Here is a 22836-nt window from a genome sequence, read left to right on the forward strand (position 1 = left end):
TACAGTCAGTACACAAGGACCTCGGAGGCAATGAAACCACCAGCTAGAAAAATCTATTACGAACACTGACACTCTACCTAAAAACTATTGTAGCACTGTGTTACAGGTGACAAATATATATAGCTAGAAAGCCTATATATAGCTAGAAAGCCTAGAGGAAAAATCTGAAGATACCTCTTCATCTTCCATGTAAATGGAAGAAGAGGGGTCACTCTTGGACATCTTCTCTTGACCTTCCTGCAAACCAGGGAGCATATCTGCGCGCCAAGATCATATGGAAACAAACATATCAGAAGAGTTAATCAAGTAAAAAAAGAGTTTGAATTCTAGAATAAAAAGAGACTATCATACGATGGGACAATATGATAGGCTTGTTTTTCCTCTTGATGTCATCACAGTACTCTCTTGCAAGTACATTAACCTTTCGCTGGTCCATGCCTAGTTGACAGATGTCAGCCTATAAACAACAAATATCCTTATTTAGCTGGTACAATCATAATTTAAACAAATAATTACCATTGTCACACAGACCATAGAATTGAACAAAAACACAAATTGTTCACAGGCAACAAATGAACAAAAAGTACGCAGCTCTCATATCTGTCCATATCAAGAAGCATATGCTTACTCAAACTAGAAACTCAAGGCAAGCCAGCTATATGCATAGAAAGTAGGAACAACTGGCAATGCATATTTTACTCATTGGAAACCTAGACAAACAAGAAACATAATAGCATTGCAGGGTTTACCTAGACAAACAAGAAACATAATAGCATTGCAGGGTTTACCAAGACAAGCAAGACGTAGATTATGATACTAGAGGGGTAGCTTGCATGCCTAAAAAAATACAGTGAAGGTGCTTCTGTTCTTTCTAATAAAGTCTCACAAAAGATGCTTATATTTGACTTATCCTTTTTTCCAAAAGTGTCTCTTTTTTTTTTCCACCCCAACCCCAGGAGGATCAACAGTGCTCCCACTCAACCTCCAGCATGAATCGAACCCTCAACTTATCGGTTGATGGTGAAGGTGCTCAACCACTCGAGCAAGCCTCATTTGTCTTCCAACTAACTGAGCAACTTAGATTCTCCTTTGTGTTATCCAGCTAACTGAACAAGAAAGAAAATATTTCCAAATAGTTAGTTATAAAAACAGGTTACCTTAAGGAAGAATATATCAGCACATTGCATGCATGGGTAAAAAATCTGGGCTGCAGTCAACTCATCTTGCTCAGACCGACCCATAATTTGGCAGCACCTTATAATAAAGAAAAAACATGTAAGCAATAACTGACTGCTCCTTTTCAGAAGAAATAAGAAAGGTTCAAATGCTTTAGGCTTTACCTTAAAATCCTTGGAAGCTTGTTGTTTCGAGCTATGTCCATAACAAGAGGCCAGTACTCATGAGCTCTGGAGTTAATCTCTTTTGAAGACCACAAAAATTCCACTTGATCCCCTTCAAGATTCATTCCCACAGCCTTCCATATCTCAATCAAATATTGACCAACAACCTCAATTTTCTTCAAATCACCTCCCATCTTGTTATTTAGCTGGGCAAACCAATCTGCAATCCAGATCTTCACCTTGCAGCCAGCCGAAGTCAGTTTGTTGACATTTAGTGCCTTCAAAACTCCCTGTTTAGCAAAGAAATTGCAAAAGAGAAAAAAAAAACAATCATGAGATGCTAAAAGGAACACAACTGCACAAGAGCCCCTCCACTAATTTCAGTAGTTGACCTGCAGAAATGTAACAGGAAGAAAGAATGGCATAAAATATAGATTTTCCTGATGATTTACTCAACAATGTATCACTTAACTTGCAGTAATCTAATTGCCTAGTGCTTTTTATTTGGTTCTGAATATTTGACATCCATTTTCAGAAAGTCCAATAATTAGTTGGTTGTCATTAACATCTTAGAAGATTCCACAAAACCTTTATTACTTAGTTTTCAACTTTATGGGAGTATCTCATCTGATGAAATAGTAGTTATTCTTCTTTTTCTTTAGTACCTTTAGTAGTTCCTGCACTTGTCATGTTTTTTGGATAATTTACAAGTGATAGTTAAGCTCTTATTTTGCAAGGTGAAATTAAAAGTAAGTTCTAGTGAAACACCAATAATTCCATTAACCTGATGTATATGCTTATCAATCTAAATAATTGATTATGGATTGATTTCATTGTATGACATACAAACAGTTCATATGAAATAATTCAGGCTTTTTCGTCAATCATCACCCCTTAGAACAAAGACAAATCTTCCCATCCCCAAATCTGAAAACCACTTGAAGTCAACCAATGAGTTTCTTTCTTTCTTTATGCCGTTTATTTTATGTTATTAACAAGTGAAAAAACCCTGCATCTGAAAGAAGTAGATTACTGATCAGGAGACAATGGGAAAACAATCAGATTCAAGTAGAATTGTGAAACAATATAAGCCACACACATTCTACAAACCAGACACTTGGCAAGTGGCAAATTTGTATCATCTTCATTGCTGCAGTTAAAATGTGGGTGGAATTGAGGTTTACATACCTGAGCAATGTGCATTCGACCAGAAGGCTCAAAACCATCATAGCAAATGGGCTGTGGCTTCTTTGCCAAAAGATTCATCAACTCATCCTCCTGTATGCACTCCTCCCCAATACTCCTAACAATCTTGAACTTTTCCTCCAAACTCATCCTAAAACATCAGTATGCGACAAATTCAATATCACATATGAACAAGACTAAAAAACACCAAAGGAAGGTTTTCATAGACGAACAAAAAATAAAAATCCTATTTCACTAATATCAAACAACTAATCATCTATTCCGAACTAAGTGGAACATCTATCTGGATCCACTATATCTTTTTCATGCTATTCAATGCACTTTCATTCCAATACTCATTAACTAAACATAAAAAGAAGTATCTCAAATCGAAATTACACTACCCCGAGAGCATATTGACTTACTGTGAAGCTGAAATGGAAGGATTGGATGAGGAAGCTGTCAATGAGAGTGCATCAATAGCTTCGGAAGCTTCTTGGTTATCCATCTTCCTGCATCCACATAGAATTACGGTATTAACTGATTTTTCTGGTAATTTTTAAAACTAATTTGGGCTCAGACTTACTGGGAGGATGATTTTTCTGAAGCCTCTTTGTTATCCATCTATCTTTCAAAGCTGTTTTTGATTTTTCTGCGGAGAACAAGAATTAGGGTTTAGGAGTGGTTGGAGAAGATGATGGTGTCATTCTTTAAATATACAACAGATAGCATTTTGACACGTGCATGCGCAGCTAAGAATACGGGTCAACACAATTTAAATTAAATTCAACAACAACAACAACAACAACAACCCAGTGAAATCCCACTAGGTGGGGTCTGGGGAGGGTAAATAGTACGCAGACCTTGCCACTACCTCGTGGAGGTAGAGAGGCTGTTTTAAATTAAATTCAAATACAAAATTAAATCTAAAGATTCAAAACAAAAGTAAAACAAACAAGAAAAGATGAACAGAAACAAAGAGAAAGAAAACCTAAACCTTCAGCAATGGCAGAGATGGAGAAGAAGAAGAAGGGGAAAGAAAGAGACGAATATAAATTAGGGCTTTTGTTTGAAGGCTGTTTTTGGAATTACAAAATATAATATACTTGGAAGAAAAAACTGATATTGTAACAGTTGGTACTATTATTTATTATTATTCGATTTTATTTATTTTTATTATTTTATCTTATTGCAACCTTTTGTTTCCCAAATTTTCACTTTGCATTTCTTCCTTTTCTCAAAATCTCATTAATAAGAGTTATCGATTATTTACTACTCTAATAAATTAATGTTCTTTTTAAGTGATAAATTGAAGCTTCAAGTCTATTAGAGGTACGTACTAAATTAAATGGTGTAATATATCATAAATATAAAATATTATAGTTGAAAATAAAATGATAAAAATGAATAAACAAATTCTTAGACTGAGGCGCAGATATCTCGCTCTCTTTAAGGAGATTCAAGTCCACTACGGCATAATCTATACCGATTTTACAGTATCACTCTTAACTTATCCACTCCAGGATACAACAACACAACAACGTCGTATAACTCAACAACTCCGAATTAATTGAAGAGTCCAAAGCTCCACAAAAGAACATCTTTCTTCAACATATAAATACTTTCTTTTGTATAATGAATATAGTTGAAGACTTGGAATAATTTATTTGTCTCAATTTTCTCTTTTACTACACTAACTCAATATACACGATATAATACTACTCTCCTTTTCACTCTATATTTTCTTGTACATCTCTTCCTTCTTATTCATAACACAGGAAGACCACACTATTTATAAGTGATAAATTATTCCTTGCAATGAATAGGAAGATAGTGGGTAGTAAATTTGCCAAATGAATGGCTCAAATGTTACATAAGTTACAGGACAGAAAGATAGAATAATGAGTGAAATGAAGAGTTGATGGTTACATAAATTACTAAAAACTAATGACCACTTTCATCCACAATTGATGAGAGTAAAGAGACACAAATGTAATAACTATCAATAGACATAACATAATACATAATGTGACATAATATGTTTTTTTTACTATTAAAATGTCACATCAACATTAATTACGTCAAATATTGAAATAATAAAATTTAAGATAATAATATGCATTTTTCACTCAACTTATTATTAAAGTTCGATAAACCATTTGATATATATTAAGCAATTTTTTTTTTACCTAGCTAATAACACAATACGTCTTATTTCTCAAAATATATATTTTATAATTTCAAATTTTTTATATACTTACATTTTATATAAGGACTTAACATTTTTACGGACACAATTAGAAGGAGTCATATTTTATTAGAAGAAAATGCATAGCAACTTCAACGGAAAGAGTAGACCACTATTTTTTTTCTTGTTGAACTTGTACGTAAATAATTTTTTTTACATAAAATAAATACATTAATTTAAAATAACTTAACACCTGCATAGCGTAAAAATTCCGAAAGAAAAAACTTAAAAAGAGAAAATAATTTTACTTAAGTTTGTTTTCTTTCTTTTTCTTTTTCTCACCCTATAAAGTTTAGCTTGCTATTATATATTCTCACACAAGAAAAGAATAAAGAAATAAATATAAAGGAAAATCGTGGAGAAGGCGGAAAGACGGTGGAAAGAACTCAGTAGTAAGTCTTGGAGAGCAAGTGATTCCGTTCTCAATTTAGTCGGAACCCTAGTTTCCTCCGTCAAGATTACTATGGAAATCGATTCTGCTGAGTATCAGTTAAGGTGTCAGCTTACAGGTCACGAAGACGATGTATGATTCTTTCTTTTCTTTTGCATTACGATTATTTAGTAATTCCTGGCTTTACATGTGAATTTCAGCGCCAGGAACTTATTGGTTGCGCAATTGATTGGATTCTTGAATATATTCCGTGATTCAAGAAAATTGACGTAGAATATATTTTCATTCAAGAAAATTGTTCTTGCATACAAGGGACATGAATCTTTGGAATGTGGAAGTAATTTTTTCTAGCTACATGAATGATATGAGCTAATTTCTGTTTAATAATTCTTGGCTTTACATGTGAATTTCAGTCCGGTTAACTTATTGTTCCTAAGAGTTCAGTTATTGGTTGCACAATTGATTGGATTCTTGAATGTTAATACTACTAATAACAAATCTTTCGTGATGATTGACTTAAAATTTACTCCTATTCAAGAAATTTGTTGATATATATATGTATATATATTCTTGCATATACAGGGACATGATTGAAAGTGTTGTCTTTGGAATGTGGATAATTTTTCTGGATCATCTTTCAAATTCTTATTATTTTTGTTTGTTAAAACTAGGTCCGGGGTATATGTATCTGTGACAAGGTTGGTTTTGCAACCTCATCTAGAGACAGAACCATTCGGTTTTGGTCTCCAGATGAATCTAATCACCGCAGTTTTACTACGTCAAAGATACTGCTAGGGCATACAAGTTTTGTTGGCCCACTGGCTTGGGTTGCTCCCAGTGAGGAGTTACCTGAGGGAGGACTTGTATCTGGTGGCATGGACACTCTTATCTTGGTGTGGAATTTGTCTACTGGAGAGAAAATTCAGACACTTAAGGGTCATAAGTTGCAAGTTACAGGTATTGCTTTGGATGGCTCAGACGTTGTATCAACATCTGTTGATTGGTATGTGAAATTTCTTCGTACTGAATATGCTATTTATTCATAGCACAGTTCCTCACACTTACTAATCTAATCTATTGACCTTTGTTTTTCTAGTTGTACAATTGAAAAAAGAGAATTTGCTTGTCATTTTTCTTGTATTGAATCAGCGATTATAGTACTCTCTCAGTGTATACTAGGTTTCTCATTTGAGTGACAATGGACAGCAACAACAACTACAACAACATTCCCTGTGAAATCCCACAAAGTGGGGTCCGGGGAGGGTAGAATGTACGCAAATGACAATGGGCATTAAGTCAACAGTTGAGTTTTACGGCATGTACAGAAATAGATCTTAAAGGGGAGATAAAGTGAGCTCATCAGAGACAAAAAAGCACTAGGTGATTTCTCCCCATCGATCAAGTCTTGGTGGATGGAGTTACTAGGTACATGTGCTAGTGAGCGGTAGTAAGTATCCGTGGAATTAGTTGAAGTGCGCGTAAGGTGGTCTAGACACCATGATTACAGAAAAAAGTGGAGATAGAGTGGCTTTAGACAGAATTTGAACTTTTGTTAGTTTATGAGTGATTCAATGCTCTGCCTATATTACCTCATTTGGTTATTCAAAAATATTGATTGTTGAGTGTGGTCAAAGACTCTTTTTTAGGAACTACTTAGAAAAAATGATTCTCTTTTAGGAACCATGAGGTTTTGACAATTGCAAACTGTATCTTTTAACAGTGGATGACTAGCATTTGTAAGTAGGATATTTTTTGGGTAAGGAATCTAAGTAGGGTTGACAGATTTTTATGTTCATGTTTGTTGGAGTGCCTTGGGTATTTCCGATCTTTGCAATGTACAGCCAAGGTCTTGTCCTGATAGCATCCTTCTTGCAATGTGTTAAGGTCGATGGCCGTTAGTTGTTCAAATTAGTGGTTATGCATGCCTGTCTAGTATTCTCCTTCTCAAATACCTCACTGGGTGCATGCGTTCATGGTGTTCCCCTTGTTAAATGGTTTGCTTACTTGTCATTTGTGCCAAAATTTCCAGCTGGTTAATGTCTGTTGTGGGAGGCATGCATATAATTTTATCAATGTGTCAATGGACTTTTTTGTCTGAAGCTTTCATGTTCCTTATCTCAGTACATTAAGACGATGGAGGAAGGGCCAGGAGGTTGAAGTTTTGGAAGCTCATAAAGCAGCAATCCAAGCAATTATTAAATTGCCCTCAGGCGAGCTTGTTACAGGTATCAAGTGAAGTTTTACATTTTTAGGCATTTCTAATTTTTCTGTTCATCTCGACACTCTTTCGAATTTTTAAGATCTTAAAACTTCGTTGCATTATCAGTTCATCCAAATATCAAGTTTATCAAGTTACTTGCATTTCTATTGAAACTTCTCCTTTTTAGCGTCATCAAGATAATATGTAGGTTGATACTATAAATACTAGGTTTTATATCGAATAGCGTTGCCTGAATAATGTTGATTACATTGATACTAGGCTCAAGTGACACAACACTGAAGCTTTGGAAGGGAGCAGCATGTATACACACTTTTTCTGGGCATACAGGTTCGGTGCATGCTTTATTCATATGAATGTGTCTTTGGGATATTTTGTGACATTTATGTATTTGTTTGTCTTTGTCATCTCTTCTTAAACCACATGTGCTACATTCCCTCTCCATCTATTCAAGTTCTGTTAATGTCTACCTTTAAGTATGGATGTTAAGAAAGCATTTGTTAAAAGGAAACAAATATAAATATGGGTGGTGTGGTGTGGTGTGATGACTTTCATGATTAAAAAAGTTGTGATTTCTAGAAGTAGCATTTGACATTTAGGCTGTTCCGTGAGAGTTTAATCATTCTATATCTATTAGGTCATTATCGTTCTATCTTATTATACATATCTTTCTCTGTGTAAAAGCATGTTTACTTGTTCTGATTGCTTTCTTTATTTGCGGTGTACTCCATGCAACTCCTTATGCTTGTTTGTCAGTCTCGTCCTTTTCAAAAGTTTCATGCTGTGCTTGCTATATGCACTTATGAAATGTCTTGCAGACACTGTTCGAGGCCTTGCCGCGGTGCCTGGTCTAGGAATTCTTTCTGCATCCCATGATGGGTAAGGTTTTGCTTTATATTGTCATCTCTTTTTTCTGTACAGTTGTTTTTGATCTCTAGTGTGTTATGCTTGGTGACCTTTAGTACAAAATACAAGAACTTCTGATGTGGGATCTCAATGGAATTTTATGTCTTGTACTTTAGTAAATAGTACGACAAGAGATGAGAATCAAAGCAATAGTCTGTTTCTCGTCTTGCCAAATGATAAAGGAGTCTTATTTGAGTTGGCATACTTTGTTATAGAGTAAGCTGTGCGAGTAGCTGGAAAGTTAACCTCTTTCTTTCCTTTTGGATTCGTCTTGGTTAGGAAAAGACAGCAAAGATAAATTGCACACATTAATACGTCGCTAAGAGTGACATGTTTAGTGTTTCTTTTGGAAGAACTGGGGAATATCATATTCGCTCTTTTTGGGCATTACAATGATTGGGCAATATTCAGGGCATTGTATAGAATATAACCACACCTCTCGTGATTAAGTTGCCATCATTCCCCGTTTATTATTTGAAATCTCAATAGCTTGTTCAATGTGAAAGAGGTTGTGTCAGTAGATCCTATGTTGCTTGGATACCGGTGTTGATATCTGGTACAGTTGTGGATCTAGAGTTTGGATTCTTCATCTCATAAATTTAGGATTCAAGGGTATGGATTGGAATACAGGTATGAGTGCTGGATACGACTATAAATGTATGTTACAACATATATAAGTGTACTTTTCGACAATTAATTGCAGTGCTAAATGCAATAAATAACTTTTTTGTGAACACTTGATATTTTTTCACAAGTTATCTCGGGTAATCACAAAGTATTTTAGTACTTTATGTGTGTATATAAATCAAAGCTCAAACTGAATAACCAATCAACTTATACTTATTCACCATAGATGTAGTCGAAGCCCCCAAGTTAGGTTACCAAATCCGGTGCAGATCTCACACACGCCACACCACAACCAAATCGTGTTGGATCGACACAAGTGCAACAAGCTTTTTGAAGGAACTGAGCTACATAGGATCCTTGCAGTGAAGATTGATAGCAATACATGGTGTATACGTGTAACTTTGTATTGCGATTATCATTTGGAAATACATATGAATGAGTAGGAGTTTTAATGGATATTCAACAAAGACTCTTAGGGTATAGTGCTTGGAGATATAACAAGTTAACAACAGGGTATAAACTTTATGGAGAGTTGTGATTCCAGAAAGTATGGTAGGGGTCAGAAGAGTTCAATGGCAACAGTAACTTCAAATTACTGAAAAGAGGTAGAGATCATTCCTGGAAGCACAGATGGATGGCAGCTTGAGCGTTGCCTTTTCCAACCATTTTTCAGTATCTCATGTAAGTGGAGCATGATAATTCAATCAAGTGCACATGTTTGAAGATGAAAAACCTTGTGAGACCCGAGATTCAGGAGGAATTTACAAGATCTAGAGGTAAAAGAACTCCAGAAACTGTATGTAATTTATATAAAAGCAGAATTATATAATTAGAATAGAACAGTTGGTATACTACATTTTCAAACTTTCAGGAGAAGATGTGGGTCACTCTGTTAGTGGATTTGCGGTTGTGAGGAAGTTGTGGTGGTCAACACTAAAGGTTTATTAAGTCCGACGTCAATCCCGGCAACTGTAAAGCAAATTGTTTAGTTGGACCTTCAAAAGGAGGATTACGATGGAGAGCATGGATATAGCTCCATTGGCAGTTATGTTGGTGATTGATGGAGAGGAATTGGAGACCGTTTGAAGGGTTAAAAAGTGACTTTGTACAACTGAGATCACGACTGTTGTTTTTTGATAAACTATTATTGCACTCATGAGATTCCCTTAGCACTTGACTTAGCACTCATGAGATCCCCCTTAGCACTTGACTTAGCATAGATTTCTGGGTGTGATTCGTGAAGAATCAATTCTTTCTGTAGGTTCTCTACTTTTTGTGCTTTTCCTTCTACTATTCTCATCTGTAGGGTTCATAGTTCATACCACCAGTTTATTAGGTGCATGGTTAAGATTCTGAAGTTATTCGGTTATCTCACAGAGCCCTAGTTTAATCTCCCAGTAAGTTTTTTTGGTCCTTTTCCTTCCTAACGAAGTGTTATTTCTAATCTGTGCATATCTCATTTTGACAGTACCATAAGGCTGTGGGAACTTAGTGGTCAAGTTTTACTGGAGATGGTTGGTCACACTTCTATTGTCTATTCTGTTGATGCTCATGCCTCTGGGCTTATTGTCAGTGGCAGTGAGGATCGTTTTGTGAAGATCTGGAAAGGTAATATTGTAATTCATCCATTGTAGTTGTGTACATTTTTTCACAATGATGTTTCTGTATATGCAGCTCTTGCCATACCTATCTCAGCCTTTTGGCTAAGATCAAATATATGCAGCTCTGTCTATTTAACCAGTAAAGTTTTGTTTCAGAAATATGATGGCTGATAAAAACCATTTATTGTAAATTGTGAAGATTGGAATAGTGCATGCAGCTGTTTTGGTTGTTGCTTGTTCAAGTTGAAGCTCTTTGGAGTTTAGCCTCTGACTTTGCTGACTTTGTTCTTTCTTCTTCTTTGCTCTTCTAAAACTGGCATTGGTCTCCTCAATTAGGCACTGATTATTACATAATAGCATTTCAAAGGTCATTAAATTACTGATGGGACAATTGGAAGCTCTCTTCTCATTCTGTTATTCATATATAAAGGGGGGAAATGTATCATGACCACCACACCCTTTATTGTGTAATTTCCTGTATAATGAAAAAACACTAATGTACTGGATGGTGAATGCTTGCTGGTAGCTACTGTGACCCCACATGCCCCCCTTTTATTTTAATGTGGTTCCTTTGGCAAAGGACAGTTGCATTAAAGGAGTTTAGGAAAAACTGTCTTTCAAATACCTAAGTCCTAGTAGTCACTGCTGTATCCTAACTGCGATTTGTAAATGTGCTCTATTTCCTTGATTTTTTACATTGTGATATTTCTTATCTGATTGTCTCCCTCTAATGGTGGACGTGAAATCACTGTGTTGCAGATGGAGTCTGTGTACAAAGCCTAGAGCATCCCGGCTGTGTTTGGGATGCCAAATTCTTAGACAACGGCGACATTGTGACCGCATGCTCTGATGGTGTGGTGCGCATTTGGACTGTCCATCAGGATAAGATTGCTGACCCGCTAGAACTAGAGTCATATGCTGCCCAACTCTCACAGTACACGCTCAGTAGGTTTGGCATCCAGACTCTTCTAATTTGTCTTTCTTGCCATTTTTTTGGGATTCAGATTAGTCCTTACTGAGGTTTGGCATCCAGACTCTTCTAATTTGTCTTTCCCGCCATATTTTTGAGATTCGGATTAGTCCTTATTGTATCCCTTTCGGCAGGAGTAAAGCTTTTGTGTGATTAATAGTGTAAGATGAAATACTTTGGCATGCTGCGCTTGTTAATGATAATCACTTTGTCACAAGTCTACAATTTTCATGTTATCTTTATGTTTTTGTTTTCTCCTTTGCCCTTTTTTGGGTTCTAAAGGTGCTTGCTTTCTTAGAAAATTCTAAATTCCTGGTTTAGTTTGTGCATGGAGTTTGTCAAAACTAAACGTTTTTCTTGCTGTTCATTTTCTCTTACATGCAGCTGTTGAATTAAAAGATGCTCACAAATGCATTGCTTTTTGGATACCAAATTATATATTGGTGGTCTAATTCAAGTTATATTTCATTTTATCTTAGGAAAAGAGTTGGAGGGTTGAAATTGGAAGAGCTTCCTGGGCTTGAGGCCTTACAAACCCCAGGTGAATATGATAGTGCCTATTGCTGTTGTCCTAAGTATCAATGGTTTCAATCATCTCATCATTTTTCATAAGATGTCTCATCAATTTACTGTTGGACCAATTAAAAAGAAGTGTGGAATTCGAGTAGAAGTTGGATAAGTGACCCATCAAAAGTAGAAATGGAAAAGAACTAGTAGTTGCTTATGTGACTGCTTTTTCTTCTATTTCAATATTCAAAACTAAGAACCTGCTCAAAAGAACCTAGGGGTAATAGGAAAAATCTAATATCTGACACTGCCTGAAACCTTTATGATTGGAAGTGAACGCTGGATTGAAGTTCTCTCCTCACTGTAACACTTTTATTTTGATGTGTTGAGCAGGTACTAGTGATGGACAGACCAAAGTTGTCCGTGAAGGAGACAATGGAGTGGCGTATGCATGGAATATGATGGAGCAAAAGTGGGATAAAGTAATAGTAATGTTTATGTTTGTATTTTGCTTTCAATGATATATTCTCCATATATTTGGTCAGCACCCAAAGGTGTGGTCTAGTAGTCAATGACGTGGGTTGAGAACCATGAGGTCTCAAGTTCAAATCCCAACACTAGTTGTTGATTTCTTCCCATCTGTCCCAGCCTTGGTGGACATAGTTACTCGTGCTGCTGGTGGGAGGTTTGCAGGTACCCTGTGAAATTAGTTGAGGTGCCTGGGCACCGCGGTTATATGAAATTTTTTTGGTCATTTTCATTGCTGGTCTTTTTGGGCTTTTTACTTTGTTGTGTTTCCTTCTTGCTGGGGATACCCAGGGAGTTGGGAAGGTGTGATCCTCTACTAGTATATTTGATTGTTTCTTGTGCTCTATAGGTAAAATTTTGGTCTGAATATGCATAAACATCCTTATAGCTAATTTGTATTAGCTTATGTCACTGTCTGCATTTTATAGGGTCTGCATTTGTTGTGGATTTATGTTCTTCTGTGTTATCAAAATTGCACTTGAGTAGTTTCTGACTTTTTCTGTTGCTAGCCCATCTACATACTTTTGATGCCTTTGTCATATGCAATTACGCATGCTGTTGTTCTTATGCTTTTTGTTATCAATTTAGATTGGTGAAGTGGTTGACGGACCCGATGATGGCATGTCACGCCCTCTTCTTGATGGAATCCAATATGATCATGGTCAGCACTGCTTATTCTGCTCTACCCTCTTCACACTGGTCTTTTATATCATCTTTAACTTCCAATCACCGTTTATCTTGTTTTTTGGATACAGTGTTTGATGTTGATATTGGAGATGGTGAACCTGTTCGCAAATTGCCCTGCAATCGCTCAGGTATTTTAATTTTCTGTTTTGAGTTATTGAGGAGGGATGTTTCTGTAGTATCTGGAATTGGGGTCTTCCTCTCAGGTTTTGTTGGCATGGCATGGTGAACTTGTATTACTTGGCCACATTTTCCTCTGAGTTTTTCTAGAGTTAGCATCCATGGTTATGTTTGTCTATGTTCTGCATCACTTGGAATAACCTTGGGAACTGTGGATAGGTTTGGAAAATGTTTTATCCCATTGGGGAACGTATTTGCGATTGTCACTACTGCCTTCCGATCATTATTCGCATGCCATTTACTTAATGACGAACCAAAATAAAAAATCTATATTTATGTGAGTTTTCCTATTTGATATAATTTAGGCATGAAACCATTAATGGCATAATTTAGGTTTTTCTTGGCTATTGAATTAAAATCATCAGAATTTTTAATTATATTAATTCCTGGAAGGAAAAAGAGAGAATTCAAGAAGCCAAGGACTTCTTGGACCTTTCGTTATTGTTTGTTTATTCGTTCAATTTTTTAAAAATCTTTTTTGGTGTTTATTATATATTAATTTAGTACGACTAACTTAAAAAAAAACAATTTATGTTTAAACTGTTTGTGGTTGGAGTTTTTAAGTAGGTCTAGGGGTGTACAAATTACCCCGTGAAAATATGACCTGCCCAAAGCAGATTGGGATATTCTGTCAGGTCAATTTTCCACAATCCAAGTCGACCTATCTAAAAGTCGGATTGATTTGGGGTAAATATGCTCTACCCATATTAACCAATAAAGAAATTTGTCAGTATATGCTTTTTAATTTTATTGTTTGATATGTTAAATATAGCCTTAATATTGAGCAAAAGGTTTTATTAGTTTCGTTTTGTAATTCATCAAATTATCAGAAAAGAATTTAAAATTTGGTCACAATTGGGTGAGTTGCTCTGTGGCCCATTGTTTATCCCATTTTGACTCATCTCATCCCAGTCAAAGTGTAACCTTTTCGTTGATTTAGCCTATTTTCACCCGCCCAAATTCAGGTGAACTTTCCATTTGATAATCAAAAGTAGGTTGTATCACTTACAAATAGCATTTAACTAAACCACATTTTGAATAGAAGATGAAACTCTAGAAGCAAGCTGAGGAGATTAAGTTTGAAAGATTTGGAATTTTCCCCGGACCCCGGAAAAGACGTGTCCGTGTTGTTGAAGACATTGTTAAGTAAATAAATCAGAACTATACTCTCTCTAGTAATTTAGCTTTTTGATGAGGATGATCACACACCTAAATATGGTATCAGAGTAAGCAAAGGTCCTGGTTCGAGTCTCACTGCCTCCCATCATAAATAAAGTATCTTCACGTGCTCGGCTCATGTAAAAGAGTCAGGCTTGTACTTAAGGGGCCGTTTTGAAGATACGATTAAGTAAATTAATTATAAGTGTATGTGTTTCTTCTCTCAAAATGAAGTGTGTATTTTATCCTCTCTTCATCCTTATAAACCTTTTTCTGTTTTACTTTTTAGGTTAGTTAAAAGTGTATGTGTTTCTTCTCTCAAACTTGGTCCTGCATGACTTCTGCATGGATTTTTATGTTTTGAGGATTATGTGTTCTTTTTCTGTCATCAATCTCTATCTAATTTCTTAGAAAATTGAAGGGGTATAAGTTCTCTGTTTCTTAGACAACTCTTCGTGACCTGACATCCAAAACTTCTTTTGAGTAATTGACAGATAATCCATATGACGTTGCTGACAAGTGGCTACTCAAAGAGAATCTGCCTCTTTCTTACCGTGAACAAATTGTGGAGTTCATTCTTCAAAATACTGGTCAGAAACAGTTTACTCCGGATCCATCATTCTGTGACCCCTACACTGGCAGTAAGAAATATTTATTTGGTTATGGAATAATACTTTGATTTTGATTTTTCTGCTGCCTCCACTTTGTCCCTCTGTTTTCGTGGCACTAAAACATGTCTCATATTTGTTCCTATCTCTTACTTGCAGGTAGCGCTTATACACCTGGTCAACCTTCAAAGCCAGTTGGTAAGTTTGAAGTATTTTAAAATTTACTTGTTTCCCAATTTGCCTTTTTTGGCTATTTATAAAATCAACTTACTTTTGTCATTATTACTTGCAGCAACAAAACCTACTTTTAAGCATATCCCCAAGGTAATCTTTCTATAGAGGAACCGAACGAGTTGACCAGACTCATTCTACAGACAGTCAAATGGTCTCCTTGTACTGAATGTTCATGTACATCCAGTTATAAAACTGTAGGCACAAGTGCAGCAAAGCATAGTAAAGATGATCAATGTAGAATTCGTATGTTCTGTGTGATACAGTTAGTATATGTGGTTTTAGTGCTGCACATACAAGTTGCTTAATCTTTGTGAAAGGAATGTTTAATATTTCAAGAGGGTTTTCAGATATGACAATTAGAAGGTGTCAATTTGTTTTTGGCAGTTCAAAGCAGTGAGCTCTTGTGGCTTCTATGCAGTCATAGCTTTACGTTGTTCTAGATCTTTTATGATAGGAAATAGCTAATAGATTTATTTGACTCGGTGTAGCATTCAGTGATCACAGTAGCACAATTCAGTTTGTCTTTTGTCAGGATTGTAGGCTGTTCTAGTATATGATAAAAGGTAATTATGGATTATGATGGTGTAAACTTATTATACACTACAAAAAGCTTATTGTACACTATCAGTCTGTTATATATGGATGAATTTAATGATACAAACATATGGAATGGATTTTCCCCTGTTGTGGTTCTCTGAAGTTAAGTGTGGAGAAATGAATAGTGTCAAAATAATATGAAGCAACTGTCATGTGTTTGACTATATTTATAATATTACATTTCAGAAAAGAGACCAACCACACCATTTAGTCAATTATTGTGCATGCAAAACTATGAAAAATTGAACTTGCTTGTATGAAGTATTGAACTGATGAAAGAGCACTTTGCTACTTTAAAACACAAAAGATATTTTGGTTTTGTTTTACTTATACCAGGATTTTTCTTTCATTTTCTTTCCAGAAAGGAATGCTTGTCTTTGATGCAGCACAATTTGATGGTATCCTCAAGAAAGTTTCAGAGTTCAATAATACTTTACTATCTGCCTCAGTAAGTTGTGTTTGTAATCGGTATAAACTATTTCTTGTCCTGCCATTCACAAGATGTTATAATTCTATATCCTGTTAGGAAACTATTTTTGCACCGTGATAAATATTTTAACTAAACATTATAAAAACAATAACAAAACTAACATTTTGAGATGACTACTCATCTTCTTGCTATTTATTGATCGAGTTTTAATTTGCTTAAGCAGTGTTTGAAGTCCTTATGATACGAAATGCCAATATACTTTTTTCCGCTATAAAGTTCAGAATATGAGATTTGAGAAGGTTCAGTTTTTCTATTTCTTCTTTCATTACTCACGTCTGTTCAATAAATCATCCTGAAGGAGCAAAAACATATGGTATTGACTGAAGCTGATATGTCCAGACTGGCTTCTATCATTCATGTTTTGAAGGACACATCACGCTACCATAGCAGTAAATTCTCAGACGATGATGTGGTAATGGTGCTGAAGGTTCTAAAATCTTGGCCACTGACGATGTTATTTCCAGGTGACCGTTTCTTCTGAAATATAGTATTTAAATTGTTAGCAATATTTGAAGTGTAGGCATTGAATAATGAACCCACAACAAAACCAAAACTTTGTTCCAAAAACTAGCTGCCTGTACGGACATCCTGTTTTGTCTAAATTATGGAAATGATGTTCATCAGTTGAACACTACTTTTCATTATGAATATTATTAAACCAGGAAATTCAAATTAAAGCACCAGGTATAAGATTCCAACAGAACAGGCCTTGAAATTGATAATCAATTCCTTCTAACCCGTAGCATTCTTTTTGGCATGGTTCATCTGAAAGGAGCTGTAGGTGCCAAAACTAAGCAATTTCAGGTGGTTGTCAGATGACACAAGTAAAAATTGTACTCTTATATTTCAGCTTCTTTTTCTCTTTTTTCTTGTAAGGAGTTGTAAACAGTAGATGATCAGATTTCATCTCTACCAGAGTAAAAAGATTAGTTTAGTTCATAGGCTTTACCTTGGGTTAGGATTACTTGTATTTTATTTTCTTATGTGTTCATAGTGTTTCTTATTTACTAAAATTTGTGTTTATGAAAAAGTATTGATGGGAGAATAAATCAAGAATAAGTGGAAAACAAAACTACAATTTACATAGATTATTGAATACGTAATGGATTATTTGAACTGTTTCATGTAAATTCTTCCATCTTTGATCATAGAAATGGAAGTTGTTGACAAGAAGCAGACTCAAAAGAGATTGTGGAAGTTTCAATATTTTTCAGTTGCTATATATAACAACAACAACAACAACAACAAACCCAGTGAAATCCCACTAAGTGGGGTCTGGGGAGGGTAGAGTGTACGCAGACCTTACCACTACCTCGTGGAGATAGAGAGGCTGTTTCCGGAGGACCCTCAGCTCAAGTACGACAACCCAAGTAAAAGAAGAGGAAACATTATATAAGACATAGTATCCAATAAGAGAAAAGTGCATAATCAACAAAGGAGACAATAACATCAAGAAAATACTGTGAGAGGTGAAACGCAGTAAACGACAACTGGCTATAGGATCACAGACAAGAACTACAAGAGCAAGGCTAGGACTACTACAAACGCTACCCCCCGAAACCCTCGCACAGAAAGACAACACGCTAGCCCTACTAACCTTCAACCTTAATACGCGACCTCCACTCCTTCCTATCTAGAGTCATGTCCTCGGTAATGCGAAGCTGAGCCAAGTCCTGTCTAATCACCTCTTCCCAATACTTCTTAGGCCTACCTCTACCCCTCCGCGTACCCTCTACAACCAGCCCCTCGCACCTCCTCGCACCTCCTCAGTTGCTATATATGCATAGGATATTAAAGTTGTTCACTTGTTCCTGTGAAGTGGTTGATGCTATGCTAGATTGCTAGTCCTTCACTATGAAGGAACTCAACATGGTTGCGATTATGCAAATCCTAACTTGATTATTCTTAATCAAGGTTGTCTTCTAATCTTATTGTTCATTTTTGTTCATTTTTGTTGGCAGTAATCGATATTTTGAGGATGATCATACTGCACGCTGATGGTGCTGCTGTACTTTCCAAGCATGTCAACAATGCGGAAGGTACTAAATTTGCTCTCTTTATGACTTACCATGCTTGTTATTAGTCTGTATCTGTGAGTGAGTTATAAATGGTGAATGCTGTCTTCTGCCCCTTGCCTAACATGCAAAGTGGGAGGGGGTGAATCTTGAGTTTCCGTTGTTAATTTAGCCAAGTTGAAATGCTAGATCTTCTAATTAATTTTGCATGGGCCATGGTGGTGATCACCAATTTTAGTACAATGTGGCTTTCGTAGTGATTTGTTTTCTAATTTTACATAGATGTGCTTATGGAGTTGATCAAGAAGGTTACAACCAGTCCTCCACTTCCTGCAAATCTTCTGACAAGTGTTCGTGCTTTGACCAACTTCTTTAAGAATGAATCCTATCATGATTGGCTGTTAAAGCATCGTGGGGAGGTTAGTGATTTTTCCATGTTGAATTCTACGGCGACCATACTTGATAGGATTTCTCTCGTTGAAAGTTAAATTTGTTCAGAGTTTATTATTTTTGAGAAAAAATATGATATTTAATTATTTTTGAGAATATTTCCTTTGTGTTTCCTTGTATTTCTGTGATGGTCGCTGGTAAATGCTTGGGGTCATTGGATTGTGAGGACACTGGCATAGATGTCTTTTGACTATTTCCCACTAATCGAAAATAAAAAATCTTTATTGCTTCCTGTTTGATGTAGATCCTCTGGGATTTCTTGTGCCCAGGCTGAATAGATCTCTTCTGCTCAACTTGAAAACTTGATTGTTAGCTTCCTTATTTTCTTGCTCTGAATATGTACATAATATTCCTATACCATTTTTTGCTTTATCCAATATTATGGAGCTTTTATTTGACTTGTACAGGTTATAACAGTGATTTGCGTGTTTGTTTTTCTTTTGCTGTCCTTGTAGGTTCTGGATGCCTATTCCACTTGTTACTTATCTTCCAATAAAAATGTTCAGTTGGCTTATTCAACATTGATACTCAAGTAAGTAGCTCAATAAATGTCTGTCCAAGTTTTAATAACCATCCATGACAAATATTCTGTATCCTTGAGGATATTTATGCGTATTTATTGTGTTAGATTAGTTTTACACTTAAATAATCCAAGTCTCTCCCTTCAATGTGAACTTATAGAATTCTCTAATTTTTTTGTATAGTTAAAGTAAACTAATTCATTAAAAGAAGGGCAAAAGCGCTCCTGTATACAAGAAGTATACCAATCTTTGATTCAACTAGGAACCTCATGGGTACACCAAAAGGAAATAAGGGAAAAAGAGTATTTCTCAAGTGAACAAAATCTTTCTCAACTCTATCAAAAGCTCTTGTATTCCGCTCTCTCTCCATATGGTCCACATTACTATGGAGCAACATTCCATGCGCTGCTGCGCCTTCTCTTTCTTCTTCTAAAGGTTCAGCTAAACATTGGTTCTTTCACAGTGCCTTGCATCACCCACTCAATTCCAAACCATCTCAGAATTTCCCCCACAAACAAGACGCTACCCAGAAATATAGAAGTTAGTTCTTTCGACTTTGTTGTGCATTATCTCATCCCTGTTTCTGTTTGTTGTCTACATTTATATATTAAGATCAGCTTCTTCTTTTTTCTGCTTGACCCCATGGAAGTGTAGTCAGAGTTAATTAGGTAAAAATTTCTCTGAGAAAAAGGAGCTTATTCTGTAAATTCATCCCTTTTTTTTTTATAATAACTGTGAAATATTACCTTAGACAAAAAACAAACAGATAACACCCCATTCCTTGACTTCTTTCTAGGAAGGCAATCACACATGTGAGGCCTCAAAAAAACAAATCGGTTACATATTTTGTCAGTGAAAACCCACATTTCTTAGTTCTTTTTGATGTTCTGAACATGTCAATTCTTTCTCTAAGTTCTAGTTGTATTTGTTGTATGATAGTATCCCTTTGCACAGTATGTGGTCCCATTACATCTTCCAATTTCTAGCTATCCAAGTGTGGACTAAAGCTCCCAGTTCAGCAGCTACAATATCTTTCTTCATTCTCCTTGAATGCTTGCTCTTTAGTTTGAGTTGAGATATTACAACATCATGCTGTTGTAGAGCCAACCCAAACCATCTAGTGAAGTCGTCCCTTAATGCAGTAGTCCAATCACTTTCAAGCAAACAGGTGATTAGCAGATTCCATGGTATCAGTCACATAATCAGCAGGTATCCGTTTCTCAATGAATTCCATTCTTTAGCAGTCTTATCTTTAGTTAGAAGCCTCTTCCCTGCACTTCCAACCAGAGAATGAATCTGTGTGTAGGAATTGTCACTGCACCCCATATACACTTTGCTAGATTCCAAACAGGCCTACTTTCAAGCTAAGATAAAACTCAGTACTGAGTACTTGCCATTAGCAGCCAAGGAGTACTTACTATCAATGTACCAGTTCACCATATCACCTTTAAGTTTGTGCAAGGTTTTCCTGTACCAACTGCAATCCACCTGAAGGGGTCTGCATCCAAAAATCTACAGTATGTTCCATATTTACTCTATGCACCCATTTAACCCAAAGCACATCTTTCTTCTCATTTAACAGCCGCACAAGTTTACCCACAGAAGCAATGGTCCGTAGCTTACAATCCCTGATGTTGAGACCACTCCCCACAACCCTCATAGGTACTCCCTGCATTTCCAATCTACTGCCTTTAACACACTCTAGGGTAAGATGAATACTGAGCCCCAGAAGTTGTATAGTGAAAAAAGGACTGAGTTGATAACATGTAGCCTTCTAACATATGGTAAATGTCTAGCAGAGTCTGAACATATCTTCAGCAGTGATCTTCTCCAGTAGTTGGCGACACTCCAGTTTACTCCATTTTTTTGGAGAAAATGGTAAGCCCAGGTATCTTATTGGGAAAGATCCCAGGGAAAAACCAGTCAAATCCGAAAGGCTATTATTTGTATCATCCTCAACACCAGCTATAAAAATATTTGATTTCTCCAGATTTGCCGCTAGACCAGTAGTCATAGTGAAATGCTGGATGGCCTCCTTATAGATTCATCCTTTTATTAGGTAGAGCATGCACGGAAAATTTGTATTGCCATTTAGGCTTCTGGGGGATGAACTGATTATAATCTAATCCTTTTGCCTTTTCTTTTTAGCTATTTTCACTTGTGTACTACTAACTAATGTTTTGAAATGGGTCACATGATGTTTTGGACTTTATATGCAGTGGAGCAGAAGTAATTCTGCAGATGGTTATATATATCTATTTCTGCACTGCCTTTGTTCTCATATTATCCCACAAGTTCTTTTGTGTTCTTGTTCTAACCCAGTAATTTATTGAATTTGCAGCTATGCTGTACTCTTGATTGAAAAGAAGGATGAAGAGGGACAGTCACAAGTTCTTTCGGCTGCACTTGAGGTTTTTACCATTTAGTGATTGCTTCTGCCTTCCCCTTCCCCTTCCCCTTCCCCTTTGGAATTCTGTCTCCCCCCTCCCGTGCATTTCACTGTCTACTGAGAAACAAAATATTAATGCACTTTTGGTGGGAATATCTTTTCTACCTCAAGATTGCAGAAGAGGGAAGTGTTGAAGCTGATGCAAAATTTCGGGCGTTAGTTGCCATAGGATCACTGGTATGTTTGGTACTCTCGTAGGTCTTTTCTTGAATTCCAAGTAGGAAATATGCCTCAAAGCCTGTTATTTAATTCAATATATCTCTCATTAATAGATGCTTGAGGGTGTTGTCAAAAGAATTGCAATGGACTTTGATGTTGCAAATATTGCAAAAGCGGCAAAGGCATCTAAAGACACAAAGATTGCTGAAGTTGGAGCGGACATTGAGCTCATCACAAAGCAGAGTTGAGCTGGTTACATAGTAGCATGGGTCGCAATTTAGGACACATTTTCTTGCCAGAGTGAAGATGCACGCGAGTAAATTATGCTATAGTTGTTTACAGCTTTGGCTAACAAGAAAGATGTGGATAGTCCCTTCATATGTTTGTTGCTGTAGGAGGGTTCCTTTATACTTGAAACAATCTCACGACTTCTCTATGGAGACGAGATCTTTTCAGTTTTGTTATTTTTGTGGTCGACAACTGCGGTGAAACAAGTATAGCAAGGGAAAAGAAAAAAAAACATGAATGTGATGAGAGAGGGAGTTAAACTTGTAAAAGCAGTCAAAATTGGCAATGAAATCTAAAGCAGTGTGTTGAAAATTAAAGAAATACAGAAACCACTTTAAGTGACAAGAATGGTATATCCTCTCGATTCCCAAACTATATAAAAAAAGAAGTTAAAACTTGCTATGCTACATGCTGTTTAAGTTCTTTAGAAAGTCAAATTTAACTTGTGCCAAAGTGGGTATGGTTGCCTAAAATTGTATGAC

The 22836-nt window shown here is 36.1% G+C and overlaps 2 protein-coding genes across 6 annotated transcripts in view; one reads left to right on the forward strand and one right to left on the reverse strand.

The window, feature by feature from the left end:
* Positions 1-22836, reverse strand: part of LOC125871945 (tyrosine--tRNA ligase 1, cytoplasmic-like) — a 167120-nt gene that overhangs the window by 2170 nt on the left and 142114 nt on the right. For 3 of the 4 annotated variants that reach the window (XM_049552674.1, XM_049552672.1, XM_049552675.1), the window contains exons 2-8: positions 3112-3155; positions 2951-3037; positions 2529-2676; positions 1341-1630; positions 1158-1254; positions 352-457; positions 175-257 (exon numbers count right to left, since the gene is read on the reverse strand). In XM_049552674.1, coding sequence (XP_049408631.1) covers positions 175-257; positions 352-457; positions 1158-1254; positions 1341-1630; positions 2529-2676; positions 2951-3037; positions 3112-3149 — 849 coding nt within the window. In that variant the 5' untranslated portion in view covers positions 3150-3155. Of the gene's footprint in view, positions 1-174; positions 258-351; positions 458-1157; positions 1255-1340; positions 1631-2528; positions 2677-2950; positions 3038-3111; positions 3178-3522; positions 3592-22836 lie in introns of those variants that run through there. The other variant, XM_049552664.1, reaches the window with a different exon arrangement.
* LOC125871857 (uncharacterized) lies at positions 5075-22692 on the forward strand. 2 transcript variants are annotated; one of them, XM_049552551.1, is made up of 22 exons: positions 5075-5296; positions 5836-6167; positions 7286-7389; positions 7644-7712; positions 8201-8261; positions 10384-10523; positions 11276-11465; positions 11966-12027; positions 12387-12475; positions 13110-13182; positions 13277-13336; positions 15038-15184; positions 15311-15349; positions 15444-15475; positions 16344-16430; positions 16771-16936; positions 18434-18511; positions 18770-18906; positions 19393-19469; positions 21800-21869; positions 22019-22084; positions 22180-22692. In XM_049552551.1, the coding sequence occupies exons 1-22, from the start codon at positions 5237-5239 to the stop codon at positions 22312-22314; spliced, it is 2274 nt and encodes a 757-aa protein (XP_049408508.1). In that variant the 5' UTR covers positions 5075-5236; the 3' UTR covers positions 22315-22692. The 2 variants fall into 2 exon arrangements, with proteins under 2 accessions (XP_049408508.1, XP_049408517.1); XM_049552560.1 differs by having other exon boundaries at positions 5095-5296; positions 15447-15475.

This window comes from Solanum stenotomum, chromosome 1 (genome assembly GCF_019186545.1).
Source record: "Solanum stenotomum isolate F172 chromosome 1, ASM1918654v1, whole genome shotgun sequence".
Taxonomy (NCBI): Eukaryota; Viridiplantae; Streptophyta; class Magnoliopsida; order Solanales; family Solanaceae; genus Solanum; species Solanum stenotomum.

What these genes read in the sequence shown, in the direction of transcription:
- LOC125871857 (XM_049552551.1), top strand. Translation starts at nt 5,237, where the DNA reads ATGGAAATCGATTCTGCTGAGTATCAGTTAAGGTGTCAGCTTACAGGT. An exon ending in TCAACCTTCAAAGCCAGTTG is followed by an intron (nt 15,350 to 15,443) that starts GTAAGTTTGAAG and finishes TATTACTTGCAG; the next exon opens with CAACAAAACCTACTTTTAAG. An exon ending in ATACTTTACTATCTGCCTCA is followed by an intron (nt 16,431 to 16,770) that starts GTAAGTTGTGTT and finishes ATCATCCTGAAG; the next exon opens with GAGCAAAAACATATGGTATT.